Source organism: Phyllostomus discolor, chromosome X (assembly GCF_004126475.2).
Source record: "Phyllostomus discolor isolate MPI-MPIP mPhyDis1 chromosome X, mPhyDis1.pri.v3, whole genome shotgun sequence".
Taxonomy (NCBI): Eukaryota; Metazoa; Chordata; class Mammalia; order Chiroptera; family Phyllostomidae; genus Phyllostomus; species Phyllostomus discolor.
In genome coordinates, this window is record NC_050198.1 from 93154232 (window position 1) to 93177909 (window position 23678).

General features: G+C 39.0%; 1 protein-coding gene across 5 annotated transcripts in view; it reads left to right on the top strand.

Annotated features, from left to right (window-relative positions):
* NEXMIF (neurite extension and migration factor) overlaps positions 1-23213 on the top strand; it is a 189461-nt gene extending 166248 nt beyond the window's left edge. For 2 of the 5 annotated variants that reach the window (XM_036016888.1, XM_028522300.2), the window contains 3 exons: positions 12347-12472; positions 13130-17489; positions 18072-23081. In XM_036016888.1, coding sequence (XP_035872781.1) covers positions 12394-12472; positions 13130-17489; positions 18072-18165 — 4533 coding nt within the window. In that variant the 5' untranslated portion in view covers positions 12347-12393 and the 3' untranslated portion in view covers positions 18166-23081. Of the gene's footprint in view, positions 1-12346; positions 12473-13129; positions 17490-18071 lie in introns of all 5 variants that reach the window. The other 3 variants (XM_028522302.2, XM_036016889.1, XM_028522301.2) reach the window with 3 other exon arrangements.
* Positions 23214-23678: the final 465 nt, after the last annotated feature.

The following is a 23678-nucleotide window of genomic DNA, read 5'->3' on the forward strand; positions in this document are numbered from 1 at the left end:
CAAGTATAGCCCTACTTCTAGACTGTAAGTGCCTTGGCAATAGAGCTTGTGTTTCCCACTTCTGTTTTCCTCATGACATATAAAACATTGAATAATTGTGGACATAGTTAATGTACATCCACACTCATGAGACAGTACCAGCCTTCCAACCAGCTGGGTTCCATGTAGACAAGAGAGGTAAAAAAAATGGGATGCTCAACTAACCCTCAAATCCAAATATTTTCATCAGTGTTGAACGATGCTGTTATTCACTGCTTAGAACAGGATAAGTACCCATCTTACAAGGGAACCATTCCTGAAATTAGAAAGAAAGGCCAGAGGTTTTCCAAATAGTGGAACTGAGATCTCTGGTTAGCTGTAAGAGCTTGCTCCTCTTCTCATTGGAAGACTATATTAGGACCAAGATTGATTTCAAATTCCTGGGCCAACGTAATCATATTACTTTTGTTCATGGATGTTTTGTGTTTGGTTATGTGTTGTCCTCAATTTACTTGGAACCATTTACAGATGACTCTTGTCTACTTACCAAAAAATAGCTGTTCTATCATGAAATAAGTAGAGATGTCTGAAATTATTTATGGGTTCTAAATTAAAAATTTGATGTTTATCTCTGTATATTTGTTTCCTGCTTTGATGGCTAGGATAAAGTAAGAGATAAGTAAAAGAATATTTGTAAAAACTGCTATGATCACTTGGGACTTTTCCAAAAACCTTTTTACTTGCAGTATCCCTGGTTCTTCAATGCCCCATCCAAAATTTCAAGTGGTGTTTTAACTAGGCATTATTAAATAGTTGAATTCATTTTAGCACTTTCTGATCAAAAGAACTCCCAGCTCCATTTTTCTTCTAACTCTGGTGTAGTATGCATGATCCTGCTTCTACAATGAGAGAAGAAAGACACCATGATATTTTGAGTGTACATGAACATAATGGGTGGAGGAGAGAAACATGGTGCTTAGACTGGTATGCCTCATGCTGACAAAAGAGCGCTTTAAAGTACAGAGGCTGGAAGAACAGTGTCTGCTTCCCAGATGGATTCATGGTTTGGCTTTTTCCTCACTACATTCCACTCCCTCTCTTGGGATAAGCAAAGACATTTTTCTTATTTTTGATACCATTTACTCCAATAAAGACAAATAAAAAGTTAGAAGCCTTATGATTAGTAGTTATTTTTAATAGATAATTTGGTGCCATGGGGCTATTTTCAAGGATGTGTGTATGTTATCAACTCACTGTATGACACTGAGCAAGTAGTTTTCCCTTTCTTGGACTTTGTTACCAATTGTAAAATAGGGAGTATGGGAGTAGACTGTCTTCCAAGATCCTTCTAGTCCTATGGTTCAGTGATTATATCCCTGAAAAGAATTTAATAACATTTTTAAATGCAATTAATGGCATAGATTAGAAGTAAGAAAGAAATTAGAAACCATATGGAGAAAGTCAAAAGATCATTCATCCTACAGTTGCCACACTCAACCATTAAATGTACTCAATGCTGCCTGGCAACAAATGCACTCTGTGATTAGGACACAGTCCTTGTATAAACTCATTTTTACAAGGTGCCATGCTACTATGACACAATCATTCCAAGGACTCCCTATGTTGTACACATCAGTGGGTGTTCCGGGTTTTTCTCTCTATGCTTAATGTGCCACTATACTGCCCATATGGCTCTAGTGACAAGAAGAAAGAGACTTTCCTTGGAAAAAATACCCCATTCTTTACCTGACAAACAGTGACTGGACTTCTCTACCACTTGTTCCTTGGACTTGAAAAAGAAACCAGGATGGAAAAGTCCTGAAAATAAATTTATTTTTGGAAAGGCAAAGGGATTCAGATGTGCCAGTGAAACAGAGCTATCTATGATTTAAAAGTTTAAAAATTAAGACTACAGGCTGACTATTGCTGACTTGTCCTGTGACAGCCTCTGCTTGTTTATTTATATCCTTTATTCATAGTTGGTGTTCTGGCATTTGTATAGTGCTTTAAAATAGACATTTTCACATACTTTCTCATTGGTTTATGGTTTTATGCACTTGGTCTTTTCAGAAATATCTTTAGGGTAGTGCCAGAAAGGGTGGCACAGTTAAGAACAGTGTGAGAAGGGAGGAAAGAAGAGGAAGATAGACCCAAATGTTAAGCCAATGAGCTCAACATGAGACAGAAACGCAGCTATTATAACTGCTTCCCAGGAACCTGGTAGAGTACGCACACACATTGCCTTAGACTGGTAGCTGCCAAAAATGAAGGCAGGCAGAACATAAAGAACCCGGACACCAGCAGAAGCACCCCGTTTGCTCTTGCTGTCAGGATTGGGGTAGGAATATACAATAATCAGAGAAATACAGGAAGGGACATGAGATGGAAGACAGTAAATGGCTCCCTTAAGTGTACCTCTTAGGTTCATCTTGGTGTCACACAAAACTTAGACCAGAACTCTTCATATATGTGATTTTTCCCCTTGTATATGTCATTTCAATTTGTAATTAAAAAATGGACTTCTGGTCAAGATGGAGGTGTAGGTAGACACCTCCTCACACAACCATAGAAAAGAATTACAACTAGATCTCAAAACAAAAAACACCCAGAACTATCAGAAAATCAAGCTGTATGGAAGTCCAACAACCAAGGATCTAAAGAACCCACATTCGTCCAGACTGGTAGGAGCAATGGAGTCACAGAGACAAATGGAGAGGCATGGAGACACAGTACAGTGCAGAGAGGGAGTGGGGGTGGAAGAATCGATGATCCCAAATTCACATATGGTGGATAAAAATTGGAAGGGATACACTGGGAATGAGCCATCCCAGCCCCAGGCCAGAACACACAGTCCAAGATTCCAGTGCCAGGAAGATAAATACCCATAACTTCTGGCTGTAAAAATCAGTTGGGGTTGGGTCAGCAGGAGATATTATCTAATTTTCAGGAGACTCAGCTGAAAGGGCCCACAGGACTTAGAATATACACAAGCCCACACACTCTGGGATTCACCACCAGGGCAACAGCTGGAAGGGTGCCAGTTGCATATGGGAAGTGGATGAAGTGACTGGAAACAGGGAAAGTGCCCAGCAAACCTCCAGATGCCAGGCAGCTGCACTGTCCCTTTTCTGAGCCCTCCCCCTGCCCACAAATCCACAAAGAGGTAAAGAGGGATGCCCTACCCTGGCAATTACCCACATAATTTACAGGTGCCTTTTCTACAATAGGCCATTCTACTAAGACAGGGAGTCAAAGCAGCTCTACCTAACACACAGAAACAAACACAAAGAGGCTGCCCAATTGAGGAGACAAATAAACATGGCCCAGAAAAAAAATAAACAAAATGGAGATGACCAACATATCAAATGCAGAGTTCAAAACATTAGTGATCAGGATGCTCAAAGAACTCATTGAATTCAGCTACAACATAAAAGAAGAAATGAAGTTTACACTAAGTGAAAGAAAGATAAATCTATAGGGAGCCATCAGTGGAGGGGAGGAAGCTGGGATTCAAATCAACAATTTGGAACACAAGGAAGAAATAAGCATTCAACCAGAACAACAAGAAGAAAAAAATAATTTTAAAAAAGCAAGGCTAGAATAAGGCCCCTCTGGGACACCTCCAAATGTACAAACATCCAAATCATAGGGATGTCAGGAGGAAGAAAAGGAGGAGAAGGAGGAGGAGGAGAAATTGAAAACTTGTTTGAAAAAATAATGAAAGGAAACTTCCTTAATTTGTCAAAGGAAATAGACGCAAAAGTCCAGGAAGCACAGAGAGTCCCAAACAAATTGAACCCAAAGAAGACCACACCAATACACATCATCATTAAAATGTCAAATGTTAAAGACAGAGAAAATCTTAAAAGCAGCAAGAGAAAAGCAGAGAGTTACCTCCAAAAGAGTACCCATAAGATTGTCAGCTGATTTCTCAAAAGAAACTTTGCAAACTAGACGGGACTGGCAAGAAGTATTCAAAGTGAGGAAAAGCAAGGACCTAAAAGCTAGATTGCTCTATCCAGTAAAGCTATCATTTAGAATGGAAGGACAGATAACATGCTTCCCAGACAAGGTAAAGCTAAAGGAGTTCATCATCACCTAGCCATTATTACATAAAATGTTAAAGTGACTTGTTTAAGAAGAAGAAGATCAAACCAATGAAAATTGAAAAGGCAACAAATTCACAGCCATCAACAACTAAATCTAAAAAAACCTAAGCAAACAATGAGAACAGGAACAGAATCATAGGTATGGAGATCATTTGGAGGGTTATCTTATGGGAGAGGGAGAATGAGAGAAAAGGTACAGGGATTAAGAAGTATAATTGGTAGTACAAAATAGACAGGCAGATGTCAAGAATAATACAGGAAATGGAGAAGCCAAAGAACATATATGTATGCCCCATGGACATGACCTAAAGTGGAAGACTGATGGAGGAAAGGGGGTACTTGGCAGAGGGCAAAGAGGGAAAATTGGGACAACTGTAATAGCATAATCAATAATATGTATAAAAAGATCATGTGGTTCAAAAATGAACTAAATGAATTATAGATTGCTCAAAGCTAGAAGAGTCCTCACATGTAATCCAGTTCAACTCTCTTATTGCATAGTGAATAAAAGTTAGGAACAGTGAATGGAAGAAGCTTTTCTGAGGACACCTAGCTAGTTACTGGTTGTACTCTGTCCTTTACATGACATCACCTCTTCTGTATGAGCTTCTGCATATTTTGAGTTTTGGAATCTTGATCATGAGAGATGAAATAAATTCATAGTATACTTTTGAGATACATAGAATTCTTTCATTTAATTGTGATAATCTCTTTTTGATGTCTATCTCACCCATAATCTTTTAAAACTTTGCCCTGGCTGGCGTAGCTTAGTGGGTTGAGCACAGGCTGGGAACCAAAGGGTCACCAGTTTGCTTCCCAGTCAGGACACATGCCTGGGCTGTGGCAGATCCCCAGTGGAGTCCAAGAGAGAGGCAACCACGCATTGATGTTTCTCTCCCTCTCTTTCTCTCCCTACCCCCTCTCTAAATAAATAAATAAAATCTTTTTAAAAAAAACTTATACTTCCAACCAAGATGGAGGCATAGGTGGATGCACCGTACCTCCACACACAACTAAGATTGGAGCAACAATTTAGAGGCAGAATAACATCCAGAACTGACAGAAAATTCATCTGAATGGAAGTCGGACAGCCAAGAAGTTGAAATAGACCCATTCATCCAGACCGGTAGGAGGGCCAGAGACGAGCAGCCAGGCGCAGTTCGCAGTGTGGAGAGCAGAGAGAGTTGGGTGCATAGGGCATCTGGGGACACGTAGGCATCTGGGGAGCACAGGATTGCAGTGGGTGGACCCTGAGTATGCAAGCAGCAGCTGGCAGACCCAGTGAGGCAGCAATTGTGGAGCAGGGCAGAGCACTCAACCCAGGATCCCAGAAAAGGGACTGAGGTCCCACAGAGAATGGATCCACCGCCATTGTTCCCTCTCGACCCCGCCCCCCACATACAACGTCACAATCTAGCGACTGGCATGCCCAGCCCTGGTGAACATCTAAGGCTCTGCCCCTCACCTTAACAGGAGAGACCAGACCAAAAGAAAGAGAGAGAGAGAGAGAGAGAGAGATGGCTCAAACAGAAGTACAAATCAGTGCCCCAGAACTCATCCTTTTGAGCGACCAAGATATAGCTAACCTATCAGATGCACAGTTCAAAACACTGATGATCAGGAAGCTCACAGAATTGGTTGATTTTGGTCACAAATTAGATGAACAAATGCAGTTTACGATAAAAGAAATGAAGGAAAATGCACAGGGAACCAATAGTGATGGGAAGGAAACTGGGACTCAAAACAATAGAGTGGACCAGAAGGAAGAAAGAAACAACCAAACAGAAAAGAATGGAGAAATAAGAATTCAAAAAAATGAGGAGAAGCTTAGGAACCTCCAGGACATCTTTAAACGTTCCAACATCCAAATTATAGGGGTACCAGAAGGGGAAGAGGAAGAACAACAGATTGAAAACATATTAGAACAAATAATAAAGGAGAACTTCCCCATTCTGGCAAAGGAAATAGACTTCCAGGAAGTCCAGGAAGCTCAGAGAGCCCCAAAGAAGTTGGACCCAAGAAGAAACACACCAAGGCATATCATCATTACATTATCCAAGGTAAAAATGAAGGAGAGAATCCTAGAAGCAGCAAGAGATAAGGGGACAGTCACCTACAAAGGAATTCCCATCAGACTGTCAGCTGATTTCTCAGAAGAGACCTTGCAGGCAAGAAGGGGCTGGAAAGAAATATCCCAAGTCATGAAACACAAGGACCTACATCCCAGATTGCTCTATCCAGCAGAGCTTTCATTTAGAATGGAAGGGCAGATAAAGTGCTTCTCAGATAAGGTCAAGTTAAAGGAGTTCATCATCACTAAGCCCTTATTTTATGAAATGTTAAAGGGCCTTATCTAAGAAAAGAAGATTAAAAAAATGTATAGTAAAAGGACAGCAAACTCACAATTATTAACAACCACACCTAAAGCAAAACCAAAAGAAACTAAGCAAACAACTAGAGCAGGAACAGAACCACAGAAATGGATATCGCATGGATGGTTAGCAACAGGGGAGTGGGAGGAGGAGAGAGGGGGGAAAAGGTACAGAGAATAAGTAGCATAGGTTGTAGGTTGAAAATTGATAGGGGAGGTTAAGAATAGTATGAGAAATGTAGAAGCTAAAGAACTTATAAGTATGACACATGGACATGAACTAAAAAGGGGGGATGTGGGTGGGAGAGGGTGTACAGGGTGGAGGGGAATGAAGGGGGGAAATGGGACAACTGTAATTGCATAATAAATAAAATACATTAAAAACTCAGCAAATAACAAGTGCTGGCAAGGATGTGGAGAAATTAGAACCCTTAGGCTCTGTTAGTAGAAATGTAAAATGGTGCCATCACTACAGAATATGACATAGCAGTTCCTCCAAAAATTTAAAATTCAATAAAAAATATATAAAATAGACACTGTCACATGAGCCAGCAATCTCACTGCTGGGTGCATACCCAGAAGGATTCAGAGCAGGCTCCCAAAGAGGCATCTGTACTGCACACCACGTTCACAGCAGCGCTACTCACAATGGCTCAGAAGTTGAAGCAGTCCAAGAGTCCCTTGTCAGATAAACAGAAAAACAGAATGTTGTATAGACATAAACTAGAATATTATTTGGCCTTAAAAAGGAAGGACATTCTGTCACATGCTACAACATGGAGGACCTTGAGGATGTTGTGCTAAATAAAATAAGCCAGACACAAGCAGACAAAAAAAAAACTTATATGGCTCCTCATTTAAGCCTGTTTTCTGTACTGAAATGCATTATGCCTCCATATTTCTAACCTGATATTTTAAAATTCTGGTAGGTATTAGAAAATCAAATTAGCCAAGCAACATTATGGATAAGAATGTGTTCTCTTACTATTGCTGATTCTGTCATTCATCATACTGACTGGAGTTGAACTGGGCAAAATCAAACTAGACAGAGCTTGGCTAGACTAGCCTGGAAGCCTTCTCTGTACCCGTTTGCTATAGCAGTTCCATCTGCTTGTTCCATTTAAGTCCCTAACCACACCTGTAGATTCCCCATCTATAACAGCTTGTGGTTTTGTTGTCTCTTTGCCAGTATGACAGCAAAGATCCTTTTCAGCTTCATTATCCATGTTGGACCTGACATTTGAGCTTATTACTTGCCTTGCTTTAATCTCATGAAGATCCTGGCACCTATATTACTAAGGCTGCTCTGGCCTGGAACCCAATCATCCCTAATGCTCCTTTCATGACCATCTGTTAACTCCTTGATCTCTTTCACTTCTATCTTTTTGCCGACTTCTGCTCCCTCACCTGGCACATCTAAATTATTTTCCAAGTCTATACAGGACACTGCATTTTTCCTTAAATCTTACATCTCCTTTTTATTTCTATTTTCTGCTCCCTAAATCTAATCTTGACCTCTCACCCCTGAACATTGTCTCCTAATGTATTTCCCTACCCCTGATTCTTCCACTCTCATTGGTCCTAATATTCTAATCATAGAATTCCTCTACCCAAAACCCTTAAGTGTGTGTCTGAATTAAGATTGGGGTGGCTTCCAGAGTATAGCTTTTATCTTTTCTGCCATATTTTATTGAATGTACCTGATATTTTAGTCAAATGCCTACTATCTTTGAATTCTCCCCCATATTATCTCACCATTCAACATTGTCATCTAATCAACTTTTGCAGAATACATATCACATTCTAAGCACTCTCCGAGCTAAGCCTTGTGGAGTTGGAGGGCACTAAGTCTTCTGAGGTTATCAGATATAAACAAGTAATGTTTATATGAAGTGATGAACACAAAGGAAATCAAAGTTCTTTGGGAACACAAAGAAGGGAAGAAACTAATTTTGAGGTGGGGAGAGTCGAGGAAGTTGTCAATGAAAAACTGAGGGAATAGGAGAGTGAAGTGAAGAGGAAGCTAGAAAGGGGAGAAATGGGAGGAATGGGGAAAGGGAGAAGGTTGGGGGAGGCATCCTAGGTAGAGAGAATATCAAGTGCAAGAAGCCTGGAAACAAAAAAAAATGATCAAGCATATTAAAGGAACAGAGAAGCTTAGAATGTTTGGGGAGTATAGGAGACAAACAGAATGAAAGGAGAATAGAACTTGAGAGGTTGAGAGATTTAGAACGGTGTTAAATGAAAGACAAAACAGAAATGTTTAAAGCAAGTTCTCAGGCATATGATTTTGTAACCATTGTTTACAGAATACACTGTAGTGCAGAGAGACTCGTGACATCTGATAAAGTTCCTTTAGCCTGGGATGCCTTTCTTTCCTCTATACTTCCCCATACATACCTCTTGAAAGGCCATTTTTAAAGGTCATCTCAAATGTTGTGTCTCTTTCACTGTATTGCACATTTGTTAGAATTTGTCTATAATTTGTTTTTCCCAATATACTCTGAACACCTTGAGAACATAGATCTAATATGATTCGCCTGTCTTTTCTGCTGCAGTGCATGGTACTAACATGAGCACAAGTGGAACCTAGTCAGTTGTTGAATTAATTTAAATGGTATCCCAAAGATCATCACTACTCAGATCCCAAAGGTTATGTTGTTGAAGGCTCACAGGCAGAAACATGATTTATTTTATGCCTTGCTCTTTTTTTAGTTGGAAAAAGCCAAGGACAGCCCCCAGCACAAATGTTGGTGTGGGTCATCTGGACTGTGAGACCTGAGGCTTAAAGATCCTTGGGAAAGAGCATAGCAGCCTACTGGGACATGAGCTATGAGCCCTCCTCAGGCCCAACCAAGGGGTAGAACAAGTAGGAAGGGTTACTTTTCTTGCTTAATTGAGCATTTCCTAGCTTCAAAATGCCTGTCTCTATGCTAATATTATTTCAGTGCCATTACACTGCATGATTTACCATGATAAGCAAAGCCATTTGTTGTACATTATTCAAACAGTGTTTATCAATTTTAGCTCAAAATAGATTTTAAAAACCCCACAAAGGTTGTCCTAAAATTCTAATCAGCGGGGAAAAGCTAAGGCAAACCCAGAACTGTTTTTGCATTATTACTATAAAAAATTATAATCCTTCCAATTCATTTTTATAAACAGCTAAGGTATAAATAAATGAAAATGTGAGAAAACATATACCTTTAGGTTGTCTCATTTAGAGCTGAGATTTGAAGTCATAGGAAAGGACTAATGGATTGTCTGTTTATGGTTTAGCCTTCTAGTTTTGTAGAACAATGTCCCAAACAATTGATCACTGTTAAGTTAATATTTATGATACTCAGTTTTCTCTTTTTAAAAAAGTGGGAACCACCCTGACTGGTATGGCTCAGTGGGTTGGGCATTGTCCTGCAAATTGAAAGGTCACCAGTTTGATTCCCAGTCAGGGCACAGGCCTGGGTTGTAGTCCAGGTGTCCAGTTGGGGGCATGCAAAAGGCAACTGATGGGTGTTTCTCTCCCACATTGATGTTTCTCTCCTCTCTTCCCCTCCCTTCCTTAATCTCAAATAAATAAATAAATAAATAAATCCTTTTGAAAATAAAAAAATAGGAACCTAGTAGAACCAATCATATAAGGTTATTATAGGTACAAAATGAGATAATTTCTGTAACTGTGTGCAGCCTACCCCCTAGTGAGTGCATACATTCTCTTTTCACCCTTTCCCAACTCAAGCTCCCATACCACTCTGCACCTCTTCTTTATCTCTTGCCAAACTGTATTTCCTCTGTGTGTATTCCCTTTACTGCAGAGCCATAAATCCTGGGTGCTTGGTCAGATTTTCTATTAAAGGAAATTTATGTCCTTATGGAAATAACATCCCAGAATAAAGTTACAACAGCACTAACATGTTCCCTGACATAGTCTTGTCAGAATTACCTGACAAAACTAGATAATTCTTCATACTTAAATTTATTGCTCCTATATATATTTTATGGTAAATTACTTTTTACTAACAATCAATACTTGTCTGAAGCAACAGTTGTTTATTTCACTACCTGAAAGGGGGTGAAGTACAGATTAGTAGCATATGGGAATTTATGTTTCAAAAGGCTTTTTTGGAACAAGAGTTGGAAATGTTAGGAATTATGCAAAAACCATTTTGTATTTTAAGAAAAAGAAACACCTAGTCTTTTGGTCAGGAGACTTGGTTTCCTTTCATTGATCTACCATTATGTTATTTTGTGATGTTGTTTTATTTTTGTTTCTCTGTGACTTGGTCTTCCTGGTGATAAAATGAACTTCCTTGTATTTAACTTTAAGCATAAGAGACAAGAAGACACCAAATTATTGAAATTTACAAATAATTTTCCCCTTCTCAAGTCCCTGCCAAGATGGAATTAGTGGAGGATTAAAGAGGAGTAAAATGATACCTGAAGTTCTACTGAGTTTCTTAAAAAGAAAGATGCAATCCATGATTCCATCTGACCCATAGGGTCCTCTCAGAGGCAGAGGTTCAGCCATCTGATCTGTCCATTCAGTTCCACCACAAATGAGCCCTCCATGCCAAGGGAGGGGGACTTTAATATAGCTAGTACTCCTTTCTACCTCTTAAAAGTCTCCAGCCCTTCTTTCTGTGCAAATACAAGAATAAACATCACTTTCTTTTTTCCCTGGCACCTGTGATTTATTGGCTACTCCTAAGTCTGATATTGTATAAAAAGAGGAAAATGGGGTAATTGTCATATATGAATGTCAGGAGAAACCCAGGATCATCCAACATTTAAAAAAAAAACTGAATGATTGCCTAATACAGACTTATTATTTTACAGATAAGGAAATAAGCTTAAGTAGGTAAAATATCATATGGATTGAACTATGTAAAACTATATCTTCTTACTGCTTTTTGTTTCCTCGGTGTTGTGCCTACCTTTTATAGTATATGCATGCATTAGAAGAAGTGAGTATACAATTGAGATGACTGTAATAGCTGCTTGGCCATCAGTAGTCTGTGCTTTTTAATACAGAAATGGATACTTGGCTGAGAAGAAAATCTAGAAAAAGGGGGATTGGGGAGAATAAGAATTTGCAGATGTTGTAGTGGTGTATGGTAGACACTTCATCTACGGTGGTCTTGACTTCTATCATTTGGTATATATCTACCACCTAGGTAGGTGACCAGGAGATAAGAGGCTACAGATATGTGTTTTATGCCCTAAAATGTCAGATGATGCTATGAATTTTTCATAAATTTCAGATATTTTTGTAGTCCATCTTAAAATTCTACTGTGGACTTGGAGGAGTACTTGTCAATACCAGAGTTAAAGTCATTAAAGTAAAGAAATCAAAAAAGGAATTGTCTACCTCTTCATTCTTAGCAGTTGAATTTTAAGGCACAGAGAGAGAATAACTGAATGTGATGTATATATGTGTGTATGTATGAATTGGCTTGTTTTTTGAGAGCTTCAGATCATCTGAAGTAGAAATGAAGCAAACAGAAATAAAACCAATCTCCACAAGAACATACCCTTTAACCCCAAGTTACTCTGGACTGCACTTTGCATTCTTTATAATTGGACAGCCATGCTTAAATTAAATGGGTTATTATCTTGAAGAAGATGTAAGTTTGCCTGCTTCCTGAGATTTTACATTTGAATAGTTTGGTGGCTTAGAAGGGGTGGAAGGATCTAGGATGTATGAATGAAGTGTGAGTTTCCAAATTGATTTATATGGTAGATATAAGCAATGAAACAAAAACAATAGCAGTAATGAAGCCACTCTGGAAACAGGTAAATTCCAGTGAGCGTTTTAAGACCTCTCTAGCTGAAATAACCTTAAAACAGAGAAAAACAAGTTTAATGATTGATATATATCTGAAATGTGCAGGTTGGACAACATTTGGACTTGGAATGAAACAATAAGAGGTTACATTCATGGATAACCAACAAGATAAGGCTGTTGTTGCCTCAGCCAATGGAGAAAACACTCTGATTAATGGGGTCAAAGAAAATGGTAAGGGAATCTAATTATAGTACATAATATCTTTCCCAACATAGATTTTTAGTATCCACAATGTTTGGGCAGGTTATGTCTAGAATGCCTCTGAGATTTATCTTAATCCTAAATTTTATTCTACCAAATCCCTAACTGGGATAGATGGGTCTCTAAGACATATCTAATTCAACCACTTTGCTCTCTCAAATTATCTCTGCCAGATGAATACTTAAGTTCTTCAAAATTTCTAGTCAATTAGAAATGTGCCCTGATGTGAGTCTTGGGATATCTAGATTTAGTATGAGCTTTCAGAACAGAGGTCTGAAAAATAAGACAGCCTCATAGCTCAGAACCATGAAGATCCCATCTGAGCATTTTCTTACCCTGAAAGCCTTGACTTTCTAGTTGATCATGTACTCAGTCCAATTATTTCCTTATTTCTGGGGAAAGTCTCTGAAGGAAAAGCTGAGCCTTAAAAAATGTTTCTTACATGAATAGACTACAAAATCAGGGTTGTTTTTTAACTTTGCAACTTCTTGTTCTAAAGCTAGAGAAACTGAGGCTTAGCTTATATAATAAGATCAAGTACCAGAAACTGACCATGGGAAAGACAGTTAATGAGTCTGGTTTAAGACCTTTAATTTTATTCCTGTCATTTTATTCCCTTTTCTCTAGATTCAGACAACCAGGATATGGCAATGAAGTCATTTGCAGCTCTAGAGGCTGCTGCACCTGTCCAGCCTATACCAGTGGTTCAAAAAGAGACCCTGATGTATCCCAGGGGTCTCTTGCCCCTGCCCTCCAAGAAGCCCTGTATGCAGAGCCCTCCCTCTCCTCTGGGCCTGATTGAAGCACCTGAGCATGCTGCTAATAGTGCTTCTGTGAATGCCATCTCCCTTACATCTGGTGTTGGAAAAGGCCTGAACACATGGTCACTGCCAAATGAGTGTGAGAAAGCTTCATTTGCCATAATGGAGCCTGCAGGCATGTCAGCTCTGAATGGGGACTGCCTCATGCAGCCAAGTCGGACTTGCTTGGGCTGCTTCATGGAATCCAAGGATGCAGTAGATCCTGAGCCAGGGATCAGTTTAAAAGTTGGTGATCTAAATAGGGATTACGAAACCTGTGCAGTCTCTGATATAGGGATTCAGTGTATTAATGCTGGAGAAAACATGAAATATGGAGAGCAGCTGCTCTCAGACCAGCTCCTGGGCTTCCCCCTACACAAATCAAGGGCGGGAGATAGACGAGAAGCTGAGAAACCTGACATTGATTTGGAGGATCCAGCTCAGAAAAGTTATTATGAGGCATTACTGTTAGATAAGTGCAACACAGAAGAGGCTTTACTGGCAAATTCCAATCAGGATTGGGGTTACTTTGAGACTTTCATTAGTGAGAGTAAAATTGAACTGCTTGACCTTTGTTCCAAGAATGAGCTGTCTGTCAACCTATTTTCTGAAGAAGATGTGGATAACTACATGTTTGATGATGATGAGTCAACACTAGGCAGTGATGTCTGCTCCCTGAAAATTCGATATGAGTCCTTTCAGGACAATGTTCGAGACAAAACCACCCTTCTGATGCAGGAGGATGCCCAGTTCAACTTTTTTCCCAGTGTCTTTACTACCTGCCCCAAGCGGGAGTCTAAGAGTGGGACCCTGAAGCAGAGCAGCGATCTTTCCCAATTCAAGGTCCCTGACATGAGCATCATCTGGGGGGAAGAAGATAAAAATCTGGACAAGAAGAAGGGCAAAGAAGAAGGACAGGAAGACAAAGGTGTGGAGAAAAAAGATGGAAAGGATAATGGAGAAAAATCTGCCTTAAGTAAATCATGCAGTGGGACTGAGGGAGGGCAACTTAAGAATCCAAAGCAGGGCCATCTTGCCAATTCCTTGGAGGCATCAGGGAATTTCAGTGATGACAGTTCCTTCATTGAGGTCTCTTATGATGCCATGGGGGAGATCAAAGACTGTACCCGCTATATGGCTCGGGACAATAATTCTGGCAGCTCCTCCTCCCAGCAGAACTATGGGCTGCGAGCAAAGAGAAAAGTCAGGTACAGTGAAGATTATCTATATGATGTTGACTCACTAGAGGGTGAAAAAGTAAATGAGAGGAAGGAATGGCTGCCAGGTGGTTCCAAAGAGGAAGATGATGATGAATGGTGTCCCAAAAAAAGAAGAAAAGTAACCCGTAAAGAGCCCCCTGTTATTATCAAATACATTATCATCAATCGCTTTAAAGGTGAGAAGAACATGCTGGTGAAGTTGGGCAGGGTGGATGCTAGTGAGACAACAGTGAATTTGAGTGAGCATCAGCTAAACAAATATGCCAAGCTGGCACCCTTAAAGGGCTTCTGGCAGAAGAAGAAGAAGCAGAGAAACAGCAGCACAGAATCCAACAAGACACACTTATGCCCAAAGCAAAGCTTTGAATCAGGTAGCTTTGAGGTGTCATTCCTGCCACCGACTCGCAAACGAAAATCTAAGCTTGGCAACAGGCACAGGATTCAAAGAATCCCATCCGTGGAAACTTCAGCAAGTGGTAAGCAAGTTTCATTCTGCAGTGATCAGAGGCAAGCTAGTAGTCATAAAGAAGATGGAAGCCTGAAAGGTACACTGAAATCTCCTAACTGTGCAAATGGATCACATTTAAATGACATCACAGGCCCAGACTCAGTGAAATTCAAATCTCAAGATACAGAATTTAAGGGGCCAGAGAGAAGAGTGCTCAACAAAATCAAATTTAAAAGTGAAGCCAGATTAAAATCTAAGAAACTCAAAGCTGGGCAAGAAAGCAAGCCAGTTGTTCAGATGAGCCCTCTTTTGGAAGACCGATCCTCCAAGGATAATTTAAACAATGAAGCTGTTCCTGGGACCTCAAACAGTTCCAATTTATCTGAATTTCATGAAGCAAAGATTGCTAAGAATTCTACTTTCCTACCAACAACCTGCTCTTCTGAAATGCCTCTATCATCTGCTAATGTTGCCACCAATATACCTGTTATACCTGGAGGGTACCTGCAGACATTGTTAGATGCTTCTGACTTGTCAAATAATACTGGTATCTCATACTTCACTCAACATTCTCCAGAACAAAATGAAGGCAGCCTCACTCAAACAGAAAAATCATTTGCACCTCTCCAGCCTTCCCAGGACTGCGTGCTTTCCTCACCTTCTGAGTCTGAGCTACAGCAGTCATCCCAAAATTTCAAAATGGAATCAAGCGACTATGAAAATGTGTGGCCCAACAAGCCTGCTTCTAGTCCCCAGAAATTCATAGCTGAAGTCTCAAGTGAGACAGCTCCAAACCAATCCAGTGAATTTGGAGTCTCCCAGGTAGTGTCCATGGAAAATAATCTCACAGCTACAACATACAATCCAATCTGTCTCAATAACGGTGGCAGTAGTTGCAACAAGGTCCTATATGCCTCTGTGCAAGACACCCATCTTGCATCTGATGACTCATATCAATTGTGTCACTTTAATAATGCAGAGATCTGCTTTCCTTTCCAACAAGGCCCAGTCAATATAGATGATGGTCAACTCTTTAGCTTTGATTCCATGGCCCCACTCTCTGTCAATTCAGGCAATTATTGCTCTTTAAGCTTGAAATCCTGTGAAAAGGATGGTGATGATGATATCACAGATGACTTCCTGGCCCATTGCAGCCCTAAGCTGGTGATCCAGCAGAACACTGATGAAATAGCACCACTAAAGGAGTCCACTGACCTCCTGGATATCTCCAACTTCACTCCTGACAAATTTCGCCACTCTTCTCTCTCAGAGCTGTCCCCACCTGACACCCCCAGTATTTCCCCTCAAATTACCAGATGTGAGAGTACAAAGACATTAGGAACACTGAAAGGGTTCCAAGAGGGTGTTCCAGGACCACTGGGCAATATGGAGAAGATCAAGTGGGACTGCAGTACACTTTCACAGCAAGTCCAAGTGGAGGAAGGATTTTCTTTAAATGACCATCAGTTTCAGTTCCATATGTTCAACGATGAGGATTCTGTCAGCCTGCTCCAAAAAACCCCTTGCTTATCAACGTTTAATGATCCATCTAGTCAAATGAATACAAACAACAAAGTTTCAAAATCAAGAAAGAAAAGTTCACCCAACAAGAGTGGGGCTATGAACCAAAGCTCTTCTCAGAAAAACACCAGGAAAAAATCCCCCAAAGTCACCAACAAAGGGATTGAAAAGCCATCTGGTAAAACCTTCCGCCAGGTCCCTAAGTCAACAAAGAAAGGGAAATACATGGCTGCAATCAATGGAGAGAAAATGCAAACTGACATTGGCCATGGGGGAGGTCAAATCAACAACATATCCTCCACGGGGAAGACACTGACTGAATGTATCCAACATGGTGATCCTGGGGCCTCTATGAAGATGACAAGTCAGAAGGGACTTTCTGGAGATTGGGCTTTGGGGAAAGACAGCAGCCCAGGCTGGAGCGACATGAGCATGGGCACCAACACCAACAACCTGCTAGATGATGACCAGCGGGAATTTCAAGAGCCTTCCTATATCTTGTCCAACATTGCCTCTGGTATGGCAGATGTGCAGAGATTCATGATGGCCTCCATAGAGCCCCTTTGGGAACCGATGCAGCACCATGGGGACCCCAACATATTATATTCCCCTGAGTCCAATAGTCTAAAATTAAAAACACTCAAAATATTGGCTGGGACACCACAGGAATCTAAGAAAAAAGTCAACAATGGGTCACCAGGAGCCACTAAGAATCACAGGTCCGTCAAGGGTGTGAGTAAAAGCAATGGGAAAGCAGCAATAGGTGATCCTGGTCGTGCAAACATGCCTGGTTATAACGAGGACTCTCGCTCTGCCTTCTTTGATAAAAAGTATAATAACCTGAGCACTTTAGGCAATAATGGACCAACACACAAAAAGTTATATCGTCACAAATCCAGCTCCAAGGCCTTGAGAGATGAGAAGTGTAAGGGAAAGCGCATGGAGCGAGAACAGGTCCACAAGGATGAGGCTGGGACAGCTTCTTTTGAAAAACTGAGGTAATACTGCACCAAAATGGCTGAGATGATGCACCCTTAGTTTTTCTACTGCCTGCTAAGCCTTCAGTCTGTCATTTTTCCCCTCTTGAAAGCAAAAGTTTGCATGAAAGAAACTGCCCAATTCCCTTCTTTTATGAATTTTTTTAAAAGGTAAAAGTGCATGAAAATCCCTGTACCTTTAAGCTACCCAAAAGATTGGGCAATTTTGTTGTGTCTTGGCTAAGTACAAGCTCTAACAAAGCTACTTTTTCTGCTATTCAATGTTAGTTTTTACTTATTGAGAAAATAGAACTAAAATGTGCTCTTGAATAATTTGAGGGAAGGGAAGGGCTTTGCAGAAAGAGAAAATTTCAACAGAAGAATGAAAAGCCAAGATTATTTAAGCAAAAAGAATGTAATTTGGAAAACAAAATTTCATCATTCAGCAAGTAGAAGTGCTTTCTAGTGCCCCCTGCTATTTGCATCTGTTTCTGCATCATACAGCATCTACTATGATATAAACAGATTTAGATTTTCTGATCCCTTTTGGGGACCTACAGTAAAACTAACTAAAATGGAATAAATTGTTTGGTTTTTCTGCAGGGATTCCGACTACAATCTCCTAAAAGCAGAAACAGCATTTTGGGTTTTACCTGTATTTGAAGAAGAGGCTCGCATTTTCCAGAAAGACATTTGATGTTTGTATTTTATTTCTTTCAAAATATGCCTTGTGGTATGTATGTTGACATGTAAGTGCTTAAAGAAAAGAGTTTTTAAGTCTGGGAATAAGTCTTTGGAAACAAACTTTAATCTGATATTCTATGTAAAAGACTTTAAAAGTCACACAGTTGCACAAGTAGTTTATGCACTATTTACCCAAGGGGAAAAAAAGGAAAACATTGTGCCAAACTACAAACAAGTGACTCTATTGTATATATTTTTACTTCTATATCAACATTTGGTTGTGAGTATTTGGGGAGCTTGTCCCTGTCGATTTACTAGAAACATTCCAGTGACTCTTGCTATTAACCACCCCAACCTTATGTGGATAGCACCTATAGATCACAGTGAAAAATATGTTGTGCTACATAATTTACCAAAACTTAAAGGATACTGTTTGAAATGTGCCAAATTTCTTTACCTCATCTCACAGATTCACCCCACAGTTTAAAGATCATTAATAAATTTTAAAATATATATATATGTGCATACATACATTATTTAAATGTTTTAAGCTCTACTGTCCTATGTGGAAACATGAAGAATTAAACATGGCACAATATAGGTTTGTTTGTTCCATTGCCTGAGGGTTAAAATGTTGGAAAAGTCTGGAAGTCACAATGGCTAAGTCCATCAGGGACCCAAGCATATACATTTACAGAACCTTTTACAAGGAAATAAAACAGCTGATTTAAAGTTTGTTTTCTAAAAGCAAAATCTGTAGCTGAAAATTATTTAAAGTGCAAAGTTATATTGCTGATACTTTATATCTCAGTTTTATATATTTTATAATGGTCTGGGATAAATTATAAAATAACTATAAAATCAACACTAATGATAAATGAAGTACGTAGCTTGCTTTTATTTATTTCCTACATGTTTTATTCCAGTTTCGTCAAAAGTGCACTCATATCATGGCTTTAGTTGTTCTCTAAGTGTTTAATCTTGCAATGCTAATGTTATTTAAAGAAAATGTTATGATATTTCGGTACAATTGCATATATATATATATATATATATATATATATATATATATCTCAAGTCAACTAACAGTTTATGGTAATGACTGATTTGGGCCATATATACTTAGTCTGAGGATGACTAGTATTTGATGCCACACACTAAACTTAAATTTCAATTTTTTACATATATTTTTAAAATCACATTTTTTATTCCATCCTACCCCCCTTTTTTAAAATTTCACAGCTCCAACATCCCTCACTACAAGCTTTTTCTTCCCCTTTATTTACCACTTTACTTCTAACATTTGATCTATTTTTCTTGCACAGTTGAAGGCCTGTGTGTCTGATGACTGATGCATTATGGCACAGATGAGATAATGGATATGAAAGCGCTTTGTAGATCGTAAAGTGCTATACAGATATAGGGGATTAATATTATTAATGTTGTTGGTTGTTGTTGTTGTTAACCTTACTATTCTTACTAATATTATTACTCACCTATTACCTTTTGAATATATAGCCTGTGGGTGGAAGGGTGGAGAATAAGTGGGTGGGGGAAAGGGGGATTTTTAAAAAAGGGGGGAAATGTTTCAGAAGGAAAATTTAAGCAAAATATGAATCTACCTAGTTATTGCCACCGAAATATATTCAGAAACAGAGAAAAAACATTTGAAAGTAGTCAGAGACAAATGGATGGAAGCCTGTCACATATATTGGCATACACACTTCCCAGTCCATGATTCATTTCACCAGCCTGCTCTACTACTTATAGCTAGGTTGTAAAATGAACAAGCCTGTGTTTTTGATGGTGTGATTGTGTGTATCTGTAGGGATGAGTGGGTGAGGAGCATTTTGTGAAGCTGCTTCAGGCCTGTTTCTAGGCTTTGATGCTCTGTATGTAATGAGTCCTAGAAAATCGGTTACTGAAAAGGCACCACATGAAACATCTCCTGCTCTGCAGCTGCCATCCAAAGGGAAAATAATCCAACTAGACCAATTTCTTCTATTTCCCCACTCTGATAACTAGCTGTTTGCACTAAATTCTATGGCTGGTTCCTAGGAGCTGGTATTCGTTCTGTTTTTGTTTTTTTTCTATCTTGCAGCTGAATTTTGGTTTGGAATCACCAACTCTGCCTATATTGTGATCCCCATGACTCCAGACTTCAAAGTCACCTGCTGGCAATTAAAAGAAGAAATAAATAAAATGTTCCATGAGTACAATGTGTTTTATAAAAAAAGTAAATATGAGAGCAGTTGTCCAGTTTTTTCTCAGTATCAGTTCAGCTTTCAAGAAGGGGTGGGTGGGACAGAAGGACAACCTGAAACTACTGAAAACAAACAATTTTCTTGCTGTCATTAGTCCTTTGCAATAGATGCTCTTTTAGTTTCTCCTGTGAAGCTCACTGGGGGACCAAGTCTAGGGCATGATTCATCCTTTTCTCCAAAAAGAATTGCCATTTTAAAGTACCTTTTAAAAATTGACCTTCAGTGTATTATAAGTTTTTAACATATAAATTAGTGTCCGGTGACCAATCACTTTCTATTACAATATAACTAGAAACTGAGTTGGAGTAATGATCAATAGGACAAGTCATAAGATGCTCATTCTCTTAATTATACTTATAATATCCCCCTCAGTACATGATGTTCTGACTTCGGTTTTTAGGGCTTTGTTAATACTGTCTCCCCTCTGAAAATTCTTTTTTTCCTGTCACAACATAGTAGGCCTGACTTTTTGGAGATCCCTTATTCAACCAACTGCCTTAGTGGAGTGAGAACCAGTGATATAAAAATAATGTTTTGCCCTAACACTGATATCTCAAGTCAGATGTATGAAATTTTCCTTGGTCTAAAATTCCTGACTGCCGCTACCTACAAACATCTCCTCTCTGAGAAGCTGCTTCTTATTAATGCCTTCCCCAATGAATCTCATTTAAGTTTTACTTTCCCAGAAATGGTATTTTCTCTTATTCTTCTTACTTAATCTCAGTCCTTGGTCTTACAGTTTTTTTCTTTTATAATCTAATATTCCACCTCCCCAAAGTATCAGACTGTATGAACCCTAACCAGCCTACTCCCCTGTGGAAGTTCAAAGAAGAAACTTCTCACTCCTAATTACCTTTAATTGCTTTGATCACTTTCAAATCTAATTTTAAACACACATTCACACACATGCACAGAATTATGTCACATGACTGAGGAAAGTTGGAAATTCCTTTTCCTTGAAAATCTATAAGAATAGATCTGATCCCCTTTCTATCCTAGTTAGGTGCTGGACTGTGTGGAGGAGGGTGTTGAAACAGTAGCCTTGACCAAGGTTCTTTGAGACTTTGGGATTATATTTGGGCTGTGATAACTGGCATGAATGGCCTCTCTGGTGTCTCATATACCACCTTCCTATGCTGCTTCCTTCCATCTTTCTCTTCTGACTTCTTGTTACTCTGTGCAATTATGTGTTAAGGCCTTACCATTTCCTAATGTTTTCAAACATCCTGCACTACCTTGACCATCACTTCTTTAGTTATTCCCCTGAAGTCCTTGGTGCTAGGTGGGCTTTTGTGACAACTTTCATCTTCTCTGTTTTTGCTGGGATGCATCGGTATCTGCTAAAGAGGGGGGGGGGAGGTAAGTGTGTGCATAACAAAAAAGCATAAAGGATGCTTCACAAGCTGTAAGCAATTCTGGCTAGCATCCTATGTTCTGTTATGTGAGGTTCTGCAGTTTTAGTGAATTTCCAGTTTAGTGGGTTGTAATCAGCATTTACTGCCTAAAGGAGAAAAACCATACCCAAGGACCTCTTAACTAAGCTTGCTCTTACCAAGTTGAACCATTTTGATGCATACCTGCCACATCTTCAATTTACAGATGCTCTCAGACCAGCCCCAAGAATGGAAGAGAGCTAAGTTTCTGCACCGAAGAGGAGAATGGAGCACTAGCTAGTCCTAACTAGTGCTAGAACTAGAAATGTTTGTTGAGAAATTAACTAATTTAAGGAGTTTTTGTTTTCATTTAGAGATTTTTTAAATGACTACCCATCACTATAGGAATATGTCTTTTTATTATATAAAACTAATGTGAGATTTCTTTTCTAATCATAAAATTCACTGAGCAAATCATTATGTTGAGAAGGTTTAGTACCAAAATCAATCATCTTAGTAATCAATCAAATAGGGATCTTGTCAATACAATGTAGGCCAGGGATTTTGTAAAGGTGTCTCGAGTACCTGAATAAAAGAGAAAAAACTGTCTTGGCTGTTTAAACTTGGGAAACACGGTCACCTGCTTGAGAGTCCTCAGCCAGCATGGCATTATTTTGATGACAGCGCTCAGGCTATCCTTTAAGGCACATTATTTTTTTTACTTGGAGAGTTAAACAGTAACTACAGTCATGAAGCAGAGCCCCCATTACAGATACATGATTCTTGAGATGTACTCTTGGTTTCAGAATCATAACTAAAATGTAAATGTCATTAGAGAAGGACAATGTAAAAGAAAGAGGCTTAGTACAAAGTTGAAGGTATGAATGAGGCTTTTAAAATTAGTATCTGGGTGAATAGATACTAATGCTAACACTCATCAACATGAGATAGAAAGGTTGTATGTCCATCTAACAGGCTCACTGGTTTCTGAGTCTTAAAAAGACATCCCCCTCAAGAAGAAGAAAGGAGATATTTAAATCATTTTGCCTCTTTGAGAGACACCTGGTTTTACAGCACAAAGGGAAAAGGCTTAGAATGAAAAGTAGAAGAGGTCTTTTGTTTTTGACTCCCAGGGAGGGGTGAGAAAGCTTAAGATGCTCTACTGGGATACCTGTAGCACTGACTAGGGTTTGATGCCTACAGAGTTTTGAATGTACTAGTCCTTAATTTAATTTCCATAAAACTGAATGCACCTCTTTGGTAAGTTACTGATTTATGGTGCTAAAAAAAAACTATTATCCCCATTTTCCTCTTCTCCCGAACCCCTTAAATATTTAAGAAAATTTAAAATAAAAGTGTTAGAGGCCCTTTTTATGAATGTAACCTGAGTTTCTGTTTGATATATGACACTCCAACTTTAAAAAGTTAGGAAATTATTTGCCTTTTTTCTTTTAAAGTTAAGTTTTATAAATAATCTGTAGAGTCAATTGAAGTATAAAGCTTAAGGATCAGTCTTAAGACGCCTACAAAATCTTGTATATTTTTAAGTGTGCCAATTTGTAACATATTTTGTAAGTGTATATTTTTCTTAGAAAAGTGCTGTGAAGTGTCTGTATGTGAGAGTTTTCCTTTTGTGCACCACTAGGTGCTAATAAAAGGATATTTACTTCAAAGTTTCTGGTTTTAGAAACCACAATACAAAGAAAAAATACACTTTTGTTGCGAATTTTGTAACACAAAACATGTTGTGAAAGAGTATAGTGATCTTGTGCAAAAGAAAATGAACATTTGTGAGCTTCTTGCTGTTTTATAGATTTTCTTGTAAATTATTCTTGTAACACCTCTGGTTTTGTTGTTCTTGTTGCAAAGGTTTTAAATATTTGTGACTG